Consider the following 13,212-nt stretch of genomic DNA (forward strand, 5'->3'; position numbering starts at 1 on the left):
CCGGCCCGGCGGGGAGGGCGGCCCGCCCCTCCCTCCGCTCCAGCACGTCGCGCTCGAGACGCTGGCCGACGAGCCGGGCGAGGATGCGGCTGCGGACGCCGCGCTGGCCCGCGAGTGCCTCGAGCGGCTGGCGAAGCTGGTCCCGCTCGACCAGCTGCCACAGAGCGTCAACGTGCCGCCGCTCCTCTCGCCGGAGCGGCTCTCCCTCTGGCTGTGCGGCGTCATCCTGCGGGCGAACGACACGACGGCGCGCGTGCAGTGGCTCTGCGAGCGGTCCACGCGCAAGAGGCTCGAGTTCGTGGCTAGTACGCTCGCGCGGGAGTCGCCGCGCGGTGCCTCTTAGAGCTAAAAAATAATATACCTCATTGGAGAGGTCGGTCATCAACCTCACATCAGGGCAGGGCGCTACTCGGATGCCAGAGGCGAACGATTTCTTCTCTTTGTACCGCCGCCGCCGCGGCTGCACGATGTTTGCGCCGGCGCAGCTCCCCTACACCGCCACGGCGGCGCTTCTGATGTCGCTCCAGCCGATCCTCGTCTCGCTCTCCAAGAACGAGGCCGGCGGCTTCGACTACTCTGTGCCGGCGTCGACGATGCTGTCGGAGCTGCTCAAGCTGCTCCTCTCGAGCGGCCTGCTGCTGCGGCAGATGGCGACGTGCGCGCCGAGCGAGCTCCTGTCGGAGCAGCCGTGGGCCGAGATGCTCTCCTACTCGCTGCCCGGGCTCATCTACTTCGTCAACAACAATTGCCTCTTCTTCATCCTGCAGGAGGTGGACCCGACGACCTTCCAGCTCCTCTCTCAGATGAAGACCCTCTTCACCGGCCTCCTCTTCCGCCTCTTCCTCCGCCGCCGCCTCAGCGCCGTCCAGTACCTTGCGCTGGCCGCCTCTACTGCGCAGCCCGGTCGGCCTCTCCTCCGTACGGCGCAGGACCGACCACCCTCCCGATGAGAGCAGGTGACTCTCGCGTGCGGCACAGCGGTCTCGCAGCTGCCCACCTACCGCACCGAGGCTGGCGGCACCCTCGTGCATAAGTCCTCCTCGAGCCTCGGCGGGCCAATCCCCACTCACGCTTTCTGCCGACACCGCCTCCGAGCGACACACACTCGCAGACAGCGCGCCTGCAGCTCCCAGTCCCAGACTCCCAGACTCGCAGAGTCGCAGACTCGCAGACTCGCAGACTCGCAGACTCGCAGACTCCCAGGCTCCCAGACTCGCAGACTCGCAGCAAGACTCGCAGACTCGCAGACTCGCAGACTCGCAGCCAGACTCGCAGCAAGGCGGAAGACTCGCTTCACAGCTCGCCCCCAGCCTGTGCCGACCGTCCGCGCTCCTCTTTCACCGCCCTCCGCCCCTCCGGCAGGCTTCCTGCTCACGCTCCTCTCCTCCTCCCTCTCCGCACTCGGCCAGCCTGCCCTCGAGGAGCAGCCCCCTCCAGCGCCGCGCCTCGAGACCTCGCGAGGCATATAGGCGGCGTCTACTCGGAGAAGCTGCTCAAGGGCCGCGCCTCCGCCTCGATCCACTGGCAGAACGTGCAGCTCTACCTCTGGGGCGTCGCCTTCAACGCCATCGGAGTCTACACGAAGGACCGCCAGGCGCTCCTCGGGCCAGGCGACCGGCACAGCCTTCCAGGAGGGAGTACGAAGTGGGCCACTACTCAGCGACTCTATGGGTGTGTACTGACCGCAGGCATCCTGCAAGCCTTCCACGCGCGCGCGTGGGCCGTCGTCCTCTGCAACGCGCTCAACGGCACCCCGCCCTCTCGCCCGCCGTCGAGCAAGCAACCCGCGAGGGGGTCGCCTCTTCACCCGTCAGCCGCGAACAGGCCTCGCCATCTCGGCCGTCCTCAAGTACGCCGACAACATCGCGCGCGTCTACGCGCACGCCATCGCCATGATGGCCGAACAATGCTCGCGTCGCTCCACGTACAGTCTGTTCTTTTCACTGGTGTATATGGATGTCTTAATTAGGTTACGATGCTCGCGTCGCTCCGCCTCTTCGACGCACGCACCGCCAGACCCACAGCCGCCAGGCTCCTCTCTTCACTCTGTGGGTCTGTGAGCAGGTGCCAATCTCGCCGCAGCTCGCCCTCGCCCTCGTCCTCGTCGCCGCCTCGACGCTCCAGTGCAGCGCACGCCCCCAAGACGCACTCACCGCACTCCTCCTCCTCCTCCACACACACACACACACACACACACACACACACACACACACACACACACACACACACACACACACACGCACACACACACACACACACACACACACACACGCGCGCGCGCGCGTTCTGCGGCGCCCGCCCCTTGACGCGTCCCGGACGCGTCCCTCCTCGAGGTACAACCTCCCGCCCGAGTGGCTCCGCCCGCTCCCTACGGAGGAGGAGGAGGAGGAGCTCAGAGGCGCATCCAACGACCCGGAGGCGACCCGCCTGCCCGCCAGGACCCCCCCCCCCCCTCCCCTGAGGCGCCACGAGGAGTGTGGAATAGGCGACCAAGCTCATCTCCTCCGACGAGCCAAACGACGACTCGGCGCGCGGCTCCGGCCTCGATGGCGGGGTCGGGCCGCTGGGCCACGGGCTGGGCAGCAGCGCCGCGTCAACTCAGGCCGCGGCACGCAACCCGCCCAAGCGCTGATTCGTTTCAGAGGATTTTGCCGCTATCTGTGTGTGTCAAATTAACTCATCAACATCATGTCTCCGTACGTGTTACCGTATCATTTCATTAACCCACATCTCGCGCGCGAGCGCGTCTGTGTGACCCCGTACTGGGGAAAAGCCTGCTGTGTATATGGCACAGTTTCGCTTTCGGAGCCGGGCGGTGGAGGGCTAGAGGGAGCTCCGCGCTGCGGATCGCGTGATCAGCTGCCAGACCAGCTCCGCGAGCCGGCCATAGCCCTCGTTGTTCGGATGACAGCCATCTGCGCCATTCGCGCCGACCCAATCGCAGACGACGTCAGTCGCATTCGGTGCGTGACCGGGCGTGCCGGACGCAATCGGGCACTCTCCCTGAAAGAGCCCGAAGAGGTCGATGGGCGGGGCGAGGCCGTTGTCCTTCGCTACCTTTGGCACAAGCCGCTGCAAGTCGGAGTTCACGGCGACCTGCAGGAAGTATCTCTGGTTCAGAGACGGTTCAGAGACGGTTCAGAGACGGTTCAGAGACGGTTCAGAGACGGTTCAGAGAAGGTTCAGAGAAGGTTCAGAGGAGGAGCCGGCAGCCGGACCTGCAGCATGCCGTACACGCCGTCGCGGTAGAGGGGCGGCGGGCGCATCAGAAAGATGGCTGGCTTGGAGGGCATGCGCTTGAAGACAGAGATGAGCGCCCCGTAGTCGCCCTCGTACTCGCCGTGCAGCTTTGGCCACTGCCACCGCTTCGCGTCGTTGGTGCCGAGCATGAGCACGACGACGTCCGCGTTGGAGGCCGAGGCGCTGGCAAACGCGCTCGTGTTCCAGTAGGGGTGGTCCCCCTTTCTCAAGAGGGTGGTGCCCCCGACGCCGAAGTTGGTCACCCTGTACGCCGGGCCGAGCATCCGCTGCAGCTGGTGCGGGTAGCTCTGTCCGCAGCTCGAGAGGTAGCCCGCGGTGATGCTGTCGCCGACGGCGGCCACGGTTGTCGCGCCGGGGAGCGGCGGCGGCAAGGGCGGGCGAGGCGGGCACGGCGCGCTCGACAGGCCCGCCCCGCCCGCCCCCTCGCCGCCAGCGCTCTCCGCCTTGACCTCGCGCCTCCACCGCTCCAGCAGTGTGGCCGCCTGTGCGCGCGCGGCAAGCACGTCCGGCGTGTCGCCCGGCGAGGGGCAGGGCCGCGAGTGGCCGAGCTCGGAGTGGTGCGCCCCGTTCTCCATGTTGAGGACGAGCAAATCCCTCTCCACCGACAGGTTGGTGAGGAAGCCGCCCGCGCTCCACCCGTCGTTGAGCCCGTTCGTGAAGAGGATGCGTGACGCACCTTGCGCAAGCAGCCCTTCCCTGTCGAAGCCCCACGCGGATACCAGCTCGCGCGGAGACGGCGTGACGCCAAAGCGCGCACGGCAGTGCGTGGCGAGCCAGCGGTCCGTCCACTCGCGAGGAGGGAACATATCCGTCACGCCGTTTGTGCCGATGGGCTCCACGAGCAAGCTGCACGTCTCGAAGTCCCACGAGCGCCCGTCTGCGCCCGTCCCGCACCCCGACCAGTCGCCGCACGAGACGGTGCCGTTCGGACCCGCGGGCAGCTGCCCACTCAGCGAAAAGCACTTTGATTCGGCGGCAGCAAGCTGCTGCTGCGTGTCGTGGCCGTCTCGCCGCCAGCCGTTGCGCGCCGCGTCGCCGCCCGCCAGGAGCGCACGAAGCGCCGCCCACAGCTCGGCCGCCGTCGCCGCCGCCGCGAAGCGCCCGCACGCTACCGCCAGCCCCGTGGTCGGGGAGGGAGGATAGTTGGCCATGTTCAAGTTGGCAAAGGCGATGCGGAAGACCATGAGCAGCTCCTCGCGCAGCGTGCCGCCGCCGCGCGACATGTACCCGGGCAGCGGCGTGCAAAGCCGGAGCTCCTTGAGCAGCGTGTCGCTGTCTGCGGCCGCCACCAGCTTCAGCGCCTTTGCGACGCCGGCGGAGCACCCTGAGACGGCGCGCTCTGCGGACCTGGTGACGACCTGGTAGTAGGCGTACTGCTGCACCTGCTGCGCGTAGATTCGCACCGGCGCGGAGGCGGCATAGGCGCCGTCGATGACGGCCGGGTACCTCAGGCGCAGCATCGCCGAGAGGAAGCCAGGGTAGGAGCCGCCAAACGAGAACACAGGGCAGTAGTTTTGGCTCGTGCGAGAGAGGCTGCAGTTCCTCGCGGCCTGCTCCGCCCGGACGAGCCGGACGCAGTCGGCGAGGGCCTGCTGCGGCGTCAGGAGCGACAGCGCGGTGGCGTCAACCGAGCGCCGGCCGAGCGGAAGCGACTCGCCGTAGAAGCGGTGCTCGGGCTGGATGACGAGCGCCCGCATCGAGGGAGCGAGCACGTCCACGACGAAGGGGTAGAAGAGGCCAACGCTCGGCGGGATGGCGCCTTCGCCACCGACGATCAGAAAAATGGGCGAGCCAGGCCCTCCGAAGGAGGCGCTGTCGCGGTAGAAGCGCTGCGTGTACGTGGCGCCAGAGACTGAGAAATGGTCGACTAGCTGGTCCGCGAAGAAGAGCGGCGCACTCGCGATGCCGACGGAGAGGGATGGGACCAGCGAGAGCATTGGGGCAGCTGACCTTGGGGTGAGCGGATGAATAATAAGAAAAGCGAAGGCCTCACAGGTGAGCGGGCTCGACCGCACTGCTCAACGCTAGCGCCTCTTCTTCTTGGCCTTTCGGTCGATCTCCTCCTCCGACAGCCCCTGGCCTAGCTTTAGCACGGAGCGGCGCATCAGCTCGATGGGCTCGGAGCGGTCGACGCCCGGCTTGAAGACCGACGAGCCCGCGACGATGAGGTTGGCTCCCGCGGCCGCCGCCGCGTCGATGGTCGAAGGGCCGAGGCCGCCGTCCACCTGGATGTCGAGGTCCGGGTACTCGCTGCGCAGCGCGAGGACCTTGGGCATGCAGTTGGGCATAAACTTCTGCCCGCCGAAGCCCGGCTCCACCGTCATCACCAGCACCATGTCGACGAGCGCGACGACGGCGGAGAGCGCCTCGACCGCGGTGCCGGGCTTGATGGCGACGCCGACCTGCATGCCGTGGTCGCGGATGAGCTTGACGACGGCCGCCACGTCGAGCTCGTCCTCCTCCATCGCCTCCAGGTGGAACGTGTAGCGTGCTCCCGCGCCCTTGGTCGAGCCGGCCACAGCCTCGACCCACTGCGACGGTCGCGAGACCATCATGTGGCAGTCGAGGTACGCGTCGGGCACGTGCTTGCGCAGGCTGGCCACCACCGGGTGCGCAAACGACATGTTGGGCACAAAGTGCCCGTCCATCACGTCGAGGTGCAGCTCGTCTGCTCCCGCCGCCAGCACGCTCTTCGCCTCTGAGGCGAGGTCGGCGAGATCGCAGGCGAGCATGCTCGGCTGGATCTTGCAACACCGCTTGTGCGGCGGGCACTGGCACTGCCACTGGCCGTTTAAGGGGACTGCCATTTTGGACCGTTGAGAGGTCTTGCGGTGCAGCGTGACAACCGGCAGCGCCAGCGGCGAGCGGGACACGAGCTCGCAACACCGAACCAGGGCTCGGAAGAAGAAAACCGTTAGCGGCAAGCGCCGACGATGCATATCATCTCCAAACCCAGATTCCATAACCTAAAGATCTCCGTTATCTACTCGGCCAGCCAGGTCTCGCAGCGGGGGGAGGGAGGGTCTTGATAAAAAACTGCACACAAAACAAAACGCCTCAGTGGTCTGTGAGATCTATATAAACGACTGCCGCTTTGGAAAAAAAGGTACGGTGCTACAAAACGACACCACACACAATATACCTAAAACACACACGTTGTGCTCCCCCAGGTGGCCTGCGGGTGGGGGAGGGGTACCCACGACGAAAGAGCTGGGCCGACGAGAGAGCGCCGGAGCTTTCCTAGATCATGCCGGGGCCTCGCAGACGAGGTCGCCGAAGCTGCGCCCTGATCGCGCTCGCCGCGCCGTCGGCGAGCGCCTGGACGGGCTGCTGGCCGGCGCGCGGACGCGTCGAGCCGCGCGTCGCGTCGGATGCTCGGATGGTGCTCGCGATGCGGCCGTCGGCGCCTGCGGCGCTCGGGTCGTCCGGGGCGGACGTGGCGGAGGGCGAGAAGGTGGGCGTGCTGCTGCTGAACCTGGGCGGGCCGGACACGCTCGACCAGGTCGAGCCGTTCCTATACAACCTCTTCTCCGACCCGGAGATCATCACCCTGCCGGGCGCGGTGCGGTGGCTCAACGGGCCGCTCGCGTGGATCATCGCAAAGACGCGGGCGCCGATGTCGCGCGAGGGGTACAAGCAGGTGCTCGACGGCGGGTCGCCGCAGCTGCGCACCACCCTCGCGCAGGGAGCTGCGATCGAGGCCGCCCTCTCCACGCGCGGCGTGTCTGCCAAGTCGTACATCGGCATGCGGTACTGGCACGCGCCGCCGTGCAGAGGCGAGGAGGGGAGGAGGGGTCGGGTGGGGTGATGGGAGGCGGTGGCTGGCCGTAGGCACCCGTACACGGACGAGGCGCTCGCCGCCATCAAGGCGGACGGCGTGCAGCGCCTCGTCGTCCTCCCGCTCTACCCGCAGTTTTCGATCTCGACGTCTGGATCGTCGCTCCGCCTGCTCGAGCGGGAGTACTACCAGGACCAGCAGCTGCGGCTGCTCAAGAACGTGGTCATCCCGGCGTGGTACAACCGGCAGGGCTACGTCCACTCGATGGCGCGCCTCATCGCCAGCAGGACCGTCGCCGCCTCCTGCCGAGAGGAGAGGAGAGGAGAGGAGAGGAGGGGAGAGGAGAGGAGAGGAGAGGAGAGGAGAGGAGGGAAGAGGCGAGGAGAGGAGAGGAGAGGCGAGGAGGCGGAGGAGGAGCGAGAGGGGCGCGATTTGTGACGCGGCCCTTGTCTCCCGCAGGATCGACATGCTCCCCGAGGGGGAGCGGGCCGGGGCTCACGTCTTCTTCTCGGCGCACGGGCTGCCGCAAAAGTACGTGCAGGAGCTCGGCGACCCGTACCAGCAGCAGATCGAGGCAGCACTCCCGTAGACGCCCCCGAGACACCTCGTAGACGCCCCCGAGACACCTCGTGGACGCCTCCGAGGCTCTTCCTGGACCCGTGCCCGAGGAGACCCGTGCCCTCTCCCCCCCCCCGACGGCTCCTCAGGCGACCGTCTCGTTTGTGATGGCGAGGCTGCGCGTGCTCGGCTACTCGAACCCAGACACGCTCGCGTACCAGTCGAAGGTTGGCCCCGTCCCGTGGCTGCAGCCGTACACGGACGAGAAGATCAAGGAGCTCGCCGGGGGCGGCGTCTCCTCGCTGGTGGTGGTGCGAACCTCTCGCGCGCCGGAGCCTCCGGTCGCCCCTTTCTTCCTCGCGACTGACTGCGACTGCGGCCCCTCCCTCTCAGGTGCCCATCTCCTTTGTGTCTGAGCACATCGAGACGCTCGAGGAGATCGACATCGAGTACCGCGAGCTGGCCGAGGAGGCGGGCATCACGCACTGGGAGCGCGTGCCCGCCCTCGGCGTCGAGGAGGACTTCATCGAAGACCTCGCATCGGCCGTCGTCGAGGCGCTGCCGCGGATGGAGCAGCGGCCGCTGCAGGAGATCGACGAGGGGAGGCCCGTCTCGCTGCGCGTCGTCAACGACCTCGTCTCGCTCCGCTCCAAGGAGGAGATCGGCGCCGAGTACGGGCCGGTGCGAGTGAGGAACTACCGGCGGGTCGGCTTCACGCCAAAGGCGGAGGTCATCAACGGCCGGATCGCCATGGCGGCCATCACCGTCGCCTCCCTCTCCTCGTACCTGCAGGGCGACCTCTGGGACGTGATCTACAACGGACGGATCCCCTTCGAGTGGTTCTGAGCGCCGCCGACGGGCGGATAGCGAAACGGCGCAAGGCGTGCGCCAGAGCCGCGCGCATGAGGCCTGCAGAAGCGTCTGCGGGTGGCACGCCGGCGCGTCGCGGTGATATAAGTGGCGCTTGATGTGATGTGTGTCTGACTCGCTCTCGAGTACCCGACCGTAAATTGAAGGCTTCTCGAGCGCCTCTCTACTTTATAGGGGACGGATTGAAGATCTCCCTCGCAAACACACACCAGTCACCACAAGATTGTGCAGGGCGGGGGGACACATATGTCGGTGTCCAATGTCCCCAAAATTAGAATTTCTACTACAAATCGCCCATCTGCCATTTTATTTCTCTAGAGAGAGTAGAAGGCTGGCGTCGTCTGTGGGGCGGGGGGGCATCCAAAAAGGGAGAGAGAGTCGCATCTCAACCGTCATACGTCAGTATCTCTCGACTCCGCGGCGCGGGTATCGAAGAGCTAGCTCAAGTACAACCGTACGCGAGCTACGGCTACGGGGCAATCTCTGCACAACCTAGTCTCACAGAGAGTTCACAGACCTTGCACCGTGTTATTCACACGGTCGCACACGCAGCCTCGATAGAGCTGCTCGAAACCGCGTGCTCGACGTGGTGTAGTCGATCCGGTTCCGGTGGGGCTCGCAACCCGCCCCTCGCGCCTGGCCTTGAATGTCTTTTGGGTCTGGCGGCAGCAGGTCTTGTTGTAGTGGGGCGAGGCTTGCGTCGGAGCTGGAGCTGCTTGACGTTGAGCGGGCGTGTCCGGCACGGATCGGCGCCCATGCCGCGCAGAACGTGACGCAAGCTCACCTTGCGGTGCTCAGGCGACGGGTAGAGCGGCACAGCCATCGTGTCGAACAGCCTGTACGGCGGCTGCTGCAACACCAACGGCGTCTGCTGAAAAAACAACCGGAATGGGCAGCCGCCGCGGCTGGGGGCCTGCTCGGCGACGAGCGCAATAGCGATGCGTCGGTCCATCGCCCGTTGGACGAGTCGAGCTACGCACCCACCCTCGTCGAGGAAGATGCGTTTGGTGAGGTAGAGCAACAGCACCGTGTGGCCTTGTGGTGTGTCTGGCGGGTCGGCGGTGGCGGCGTCGAGCGTGTCGTCCGCCTTGCGGATAGCGACCATATCGTCCGTTCCGGCCCACGGCTTTGACACAACGCCGCCATAAGCTTCGTCTGCTTCCCCCTTGACCTCCTCTGCCAGAGGAAAGGCCCCGTCATTACCACGACACACCAAAATCGTGACGGGGCCTCGAAAGGCATACGGCCCGACCTCGCCTGGCACCATCACTCCGGCTGCGAGCTCAGCCTGATGCACCGACAGCGAGCGCCGCGAGTGAAGCTGCGCAGGGAAGTGGCCCAGCATGCGGAGGGCTATAGCCTTGAGCGACTCGAGCTGGAATGCGTGCACGCGAACCCACACGACCGGGTCTTGCTCCTCAAACACCGCTGCCACCACCTCGGCCGGGCCAGAGTAGGAGGGGTGCCCTGACGGGGCCTCCTCGGTGCAGTTCTCGCGGCACTCGGCCTGCAGCGCCGCGAGCGAGGCGCCGCCCTTGGCGGTGTCCGCCTCGTGCACGGTGATGACTGGCCGAGTCGAGGCAAGAGCCGCGTAGAGCTCGCGGCGACAGTTGAAGCTCTCAAAGTAGCCCGCCGAGAGGAAGATGATGAAGGTTGCTGCGTCCGCCACCGACTCCTCTAGCCTTCCCACGTCGTCCAGGTTGTCAACGTCCAGCCAAATTTGGATGCCAGGAAGCAGCAACTGAAGTTGACGCACGATCACGTGTGCTTGGTCCTGCCCTGTCGCCCACGCGTGCGAGATGAAGCCGTGGTAGTGGCACTCGGCAGGCAGCTCGAGGGACGGGGGGCGGCCGTTGCAGGCGAGGCGAATAGTGGGTGCGCGTACGGCGCTCAGGGTCTTGAGACCGACGACAAGCACGGAGAGGATGAACATGGCGGCGGTGAGCGCAATGACAAGCTCGCTGGCGGCGCGTGCATTACGTAAGCCGACGAGGGTGTAGCATTCGTCCTCGTACGCTTCACCGCCGCATAGCTGGACCGCTACTCCCGCGACGAAGCAGCAGTTGAGCATCAGATTGGCGATGCACGCGAGGTAGAGGTCGTCATCGCGCTTGTACGGGCGGGCGAGGGCGAGGGCGGCCAGAAAGAGGGACGTTATGAAAGAGGCGACAAGAAGGCGCAGCAGCTTGCTCGAGCCGTACTCAGCGTCGATGAAAAGCACCAGCGAGGTCAATAAGAGCTTGCGCGCGATATCAAAGACCTCCCAAAAGAGGAAGCCCGCGTCGTAGTCGCGCCAGAGAAAACGGCACGCTCGGGCGAGGAGCGTGAAGTGGTGCGCTCGCACCGAGGACCGGATCCAGAGCAGCAGCGCGAGGAAGGTGAGCGGGACGAGCACCGGCCAGAGCACAAAGAAGGCCCAAAAGTAGGCATGGAGGCCGCGGAACTCGCTGTCGTCGCCACTGCAGCGCACGTCGAGGTCGGCCACGAGGTAGCTACTCCGCTCACCCGTGAAGACGTTCGTACCAAACGACTCACAATGCCGCGCCTCGAAGATGGAGCGAGAGACGGAGGGCAGCACGAGGTAGGCGACGAGGATGGCCCAGTAGAGGAGGTCGTTCAGTGCCTGGTGGCCAACGACACGCCAGTCCTTCTCCCCTCGCACAAACATCGCCACAAGAGCGCGGGACGCGAGGACGGCTGCACCAAGAAGAATAACCGCAAACGGCCACAAGCCACTGAGCAGGAGCCGCCACCGCATCGACCCGAGGCAGGCGGGCGGGTAGGTGAGGCCGAGCATGTCGAGGTCGAGCTTGTCGAACGCGTCGTTCCAGGTCGTAAAGTCCTCGTGGAGATGGACGCCGTAGACGGAGCTGAGCGTCGTGCAGACCTGGTAGAAGCTGACCAGGATCTTGAGCTTGGGCTGGACGCCGACATACGAAACGACGAGTGCGAGCCGGTGGGCAAAGCAGACCCCACAACGGCCGCACGCCGCTGTGCGGGTGAAAGTGAGGTATAGAAGAAGCCCAATCCCCGCTGCAGCAGTGAAGGTCCCCGCTAGGATGCCGAACCTCTCAGCCAACGCTGGGCAGTCGGTGCAGCCACGCTTGTCCTCGTCGAAGTATTGCGCCTCGCTCACGCACCACTCGCAGAGCGGGCCGGTGTGACCCGCGTCGCAGCCCCAGCCCGCACCTTCCGCACCTTCTTCGAGGTAGGGGTGGTGGCTAGACGTATCGCCCGAGCCGATGCAGTAGTCTGAGTGTGTGCACGCGTAAACGTCGTCGGTGAGGTGCGAGTCGCGCCAGAAGCCGCGAGGCACGCCGAGGGTCTCGAGGGTGGTGCTTGGCAAGCTGCAGTCTGCGTGCGGCGGACAGTCCTTGCAGTGATGGGTGGGCGCAGCAAAGACGTCGGATGGCGAGACGCTCGAGTTCTGCAAGTAGTAGCCCGCCTTGCACACGCCGCAGTAGCTGCTACCCAGGCCGCTGGAGTCGGTCAGGTGCGGGCAGGGGTTGCAGTCGTCCTCGCCGGCGTTGGAGGCGTACGTGCCCTCAGGACACGCGAAGCACGACTCGCTCCCTAGCACCGAGCTGTGGCCTTTGGGGCAGTCCTCGCACGCGTCAGACCCCGACGTATCTGCAAACGTGCCGGGCCGGCACGGCTTGCAAGTGGCGTCGTTTACAGCCCCTCGTACGGCGCTCGAGGTCCCCACGGGGCAGACTTGACAGGCGCTGCTTGTGTTGGAGCCGTTGTGGGGGTTGAAGGTGCCGGCGGGGCACGCCTACGACAGGAGAGCGACGCCTGACGACTCCGAAATGCGCATGTGGAGCGGGCGAGGTGCTCCAACCTCCCTCACCATCGACGTGGCCGCACCGCTTTTATCGCAGTACCCGCCCGCGGAGCATTCGATGCATTCCGTCGCCCCACTCGTCGCGGTGTACGAGCCTGGTCGGCAGGGCAGGCACTGACTGGAGCCACTGGACGGCTGGTACTCGCCAGGGGCGCACTTCATGCAGTCCGACATGTCCACGGCTTGCCTGTTGGGCATGCGGGTGCCTTCCGGGCATGGCACGGGAAGGACGGTCCCCTCCGGGCAGTAATGGCCCTTAGGGCATGGGCCGCTGCAAGTGGACGAGGCGAGATTCGGCGCGTTCCCATAGTGACCGGCGGCGCATTTGTGGTCGCAGCCGGTCAAGTCGCCGTGCTGTTGCCCGAGGTTTGGCATCCAGTAACCGAGCTTGCAGTCTGCCCTCGTCAGCGGCGAGGCGGCGAGGATGGTCATGTCGCCGGGGGCGGCGTTGCCGACGAAGCTCGTGTTGAGGAGCTGCGCTTCACACGTGCAACCCCTGCTCGAGCTATAGAAGAGGGCGGAGGGAGGCGCATCCGCCCAATTGTCGAAGAAGCGCGAGTCGAAGAGGTCGAGGTCCTCCACCGAAAGCAAGTACAGTGCGCCCCCCTCGGTCGATTTGGAGCGTTCGAAGGTGGTGCCACTGACCAAGACCTGATCGGCGAGCATAGCCATTGCGGCACCGCCATAATCTCCGGCAGAGCAGTCCGTGTAGGTGACGTTGATCATCGACATGTTGCCGTCCCGCACGTACAAGCCACCGCCATGGAAAACCGCAGAACAGCGGGTGACGGTGACGTTTGTCATAGAGATGTCGTCGCATCCTTTGAGAAACATGCCACCGCCCCTGGCGCCCGTGCAATCGGCAAATGAACCAGCCGCAACCACGACGCTCCCAACATTC

The 13,212-nt window shown here is 65.9% G+C and overlaps 3 protein-coding genes across 3 annotated transcripts; 2 read left to right on the top strand and 1 right to left on the bottom strand.

The window, feature by feature from the left end:
- Nucleotides 1-467: 467 nt before the first annotated feature.
- EMIHUDRAFT_202843 (hypothetical protein) lies at nucleotides 468-2,632 on the top strand (the record flags this gene model as incomplete). Its single annotated transcript, XM_005784574.1, has 5 exons — nucleotides 468-903; nucleotides 979-1,033; nucleotides 1,462-1,637; nucleotides 1,825-1,946; nucleotides 2,486-2,632. 5 exons carry the CDS (start codon nucleotides 468-470, stop codon nucleotides 2,630-2,632), a joined length of 936 nt encoding a protein of 311 aa, XP_005784631.1.
- A 1,736-nt stretch (nucleotides 2,633-4,368) lies between these two features.
- Nucleotides 4,369-5,216, bottom strand: EMIHUDRAFT_352686 (hypothetical protein; the record flags this gene model as incomplete). The annotated part of the gene is made up of 1 exon (XM_005784575.1): nucleotides 4,369-5,216. A coding segment is annotated over exon 1 (829 nt), but the record flags the coding sequence as incomplete, so codon positions are not given.
- A 1,496-nt stretch (nucleotides 5,217-6,712) lies between these two features.
- EMIHUDRAFT_53434 (putative ferrochelatase) lies at nucleotides 6,713-8,158 on the top strand (the record flags this gene model as incomplete). Its single annotated transcript, XM_005784576.1, has 5 exons — nucleotides 6,713-7,029; nucleotides 7,093-7,330; nucleotides 7,518-7,624; nucleotides 7,773-7,908; nucleotides 7,991-8,158. Coding segments are annotated over 5 exons (966 nt in total), but the record flags the coding sequence as incomplete, so codon positions are not given.
- Nucleotides 8,159-13,212: the final 5,054 nt, after the last annotated feature.

This window comes from Emiliania huxleyi (genome assembly GCF_000372725.1).
Source record: "Emiliania huxleyi CCMP1516 chromosome Unknown EMIHUscaffold_17, whole genome shotgun sequence".
NCBI classification, from domain to species: Eukaryota; Haptophyta; order Isochrysidales; family Noelaerhabdaceae; genus Emiliania; species Emiliania huxleyi.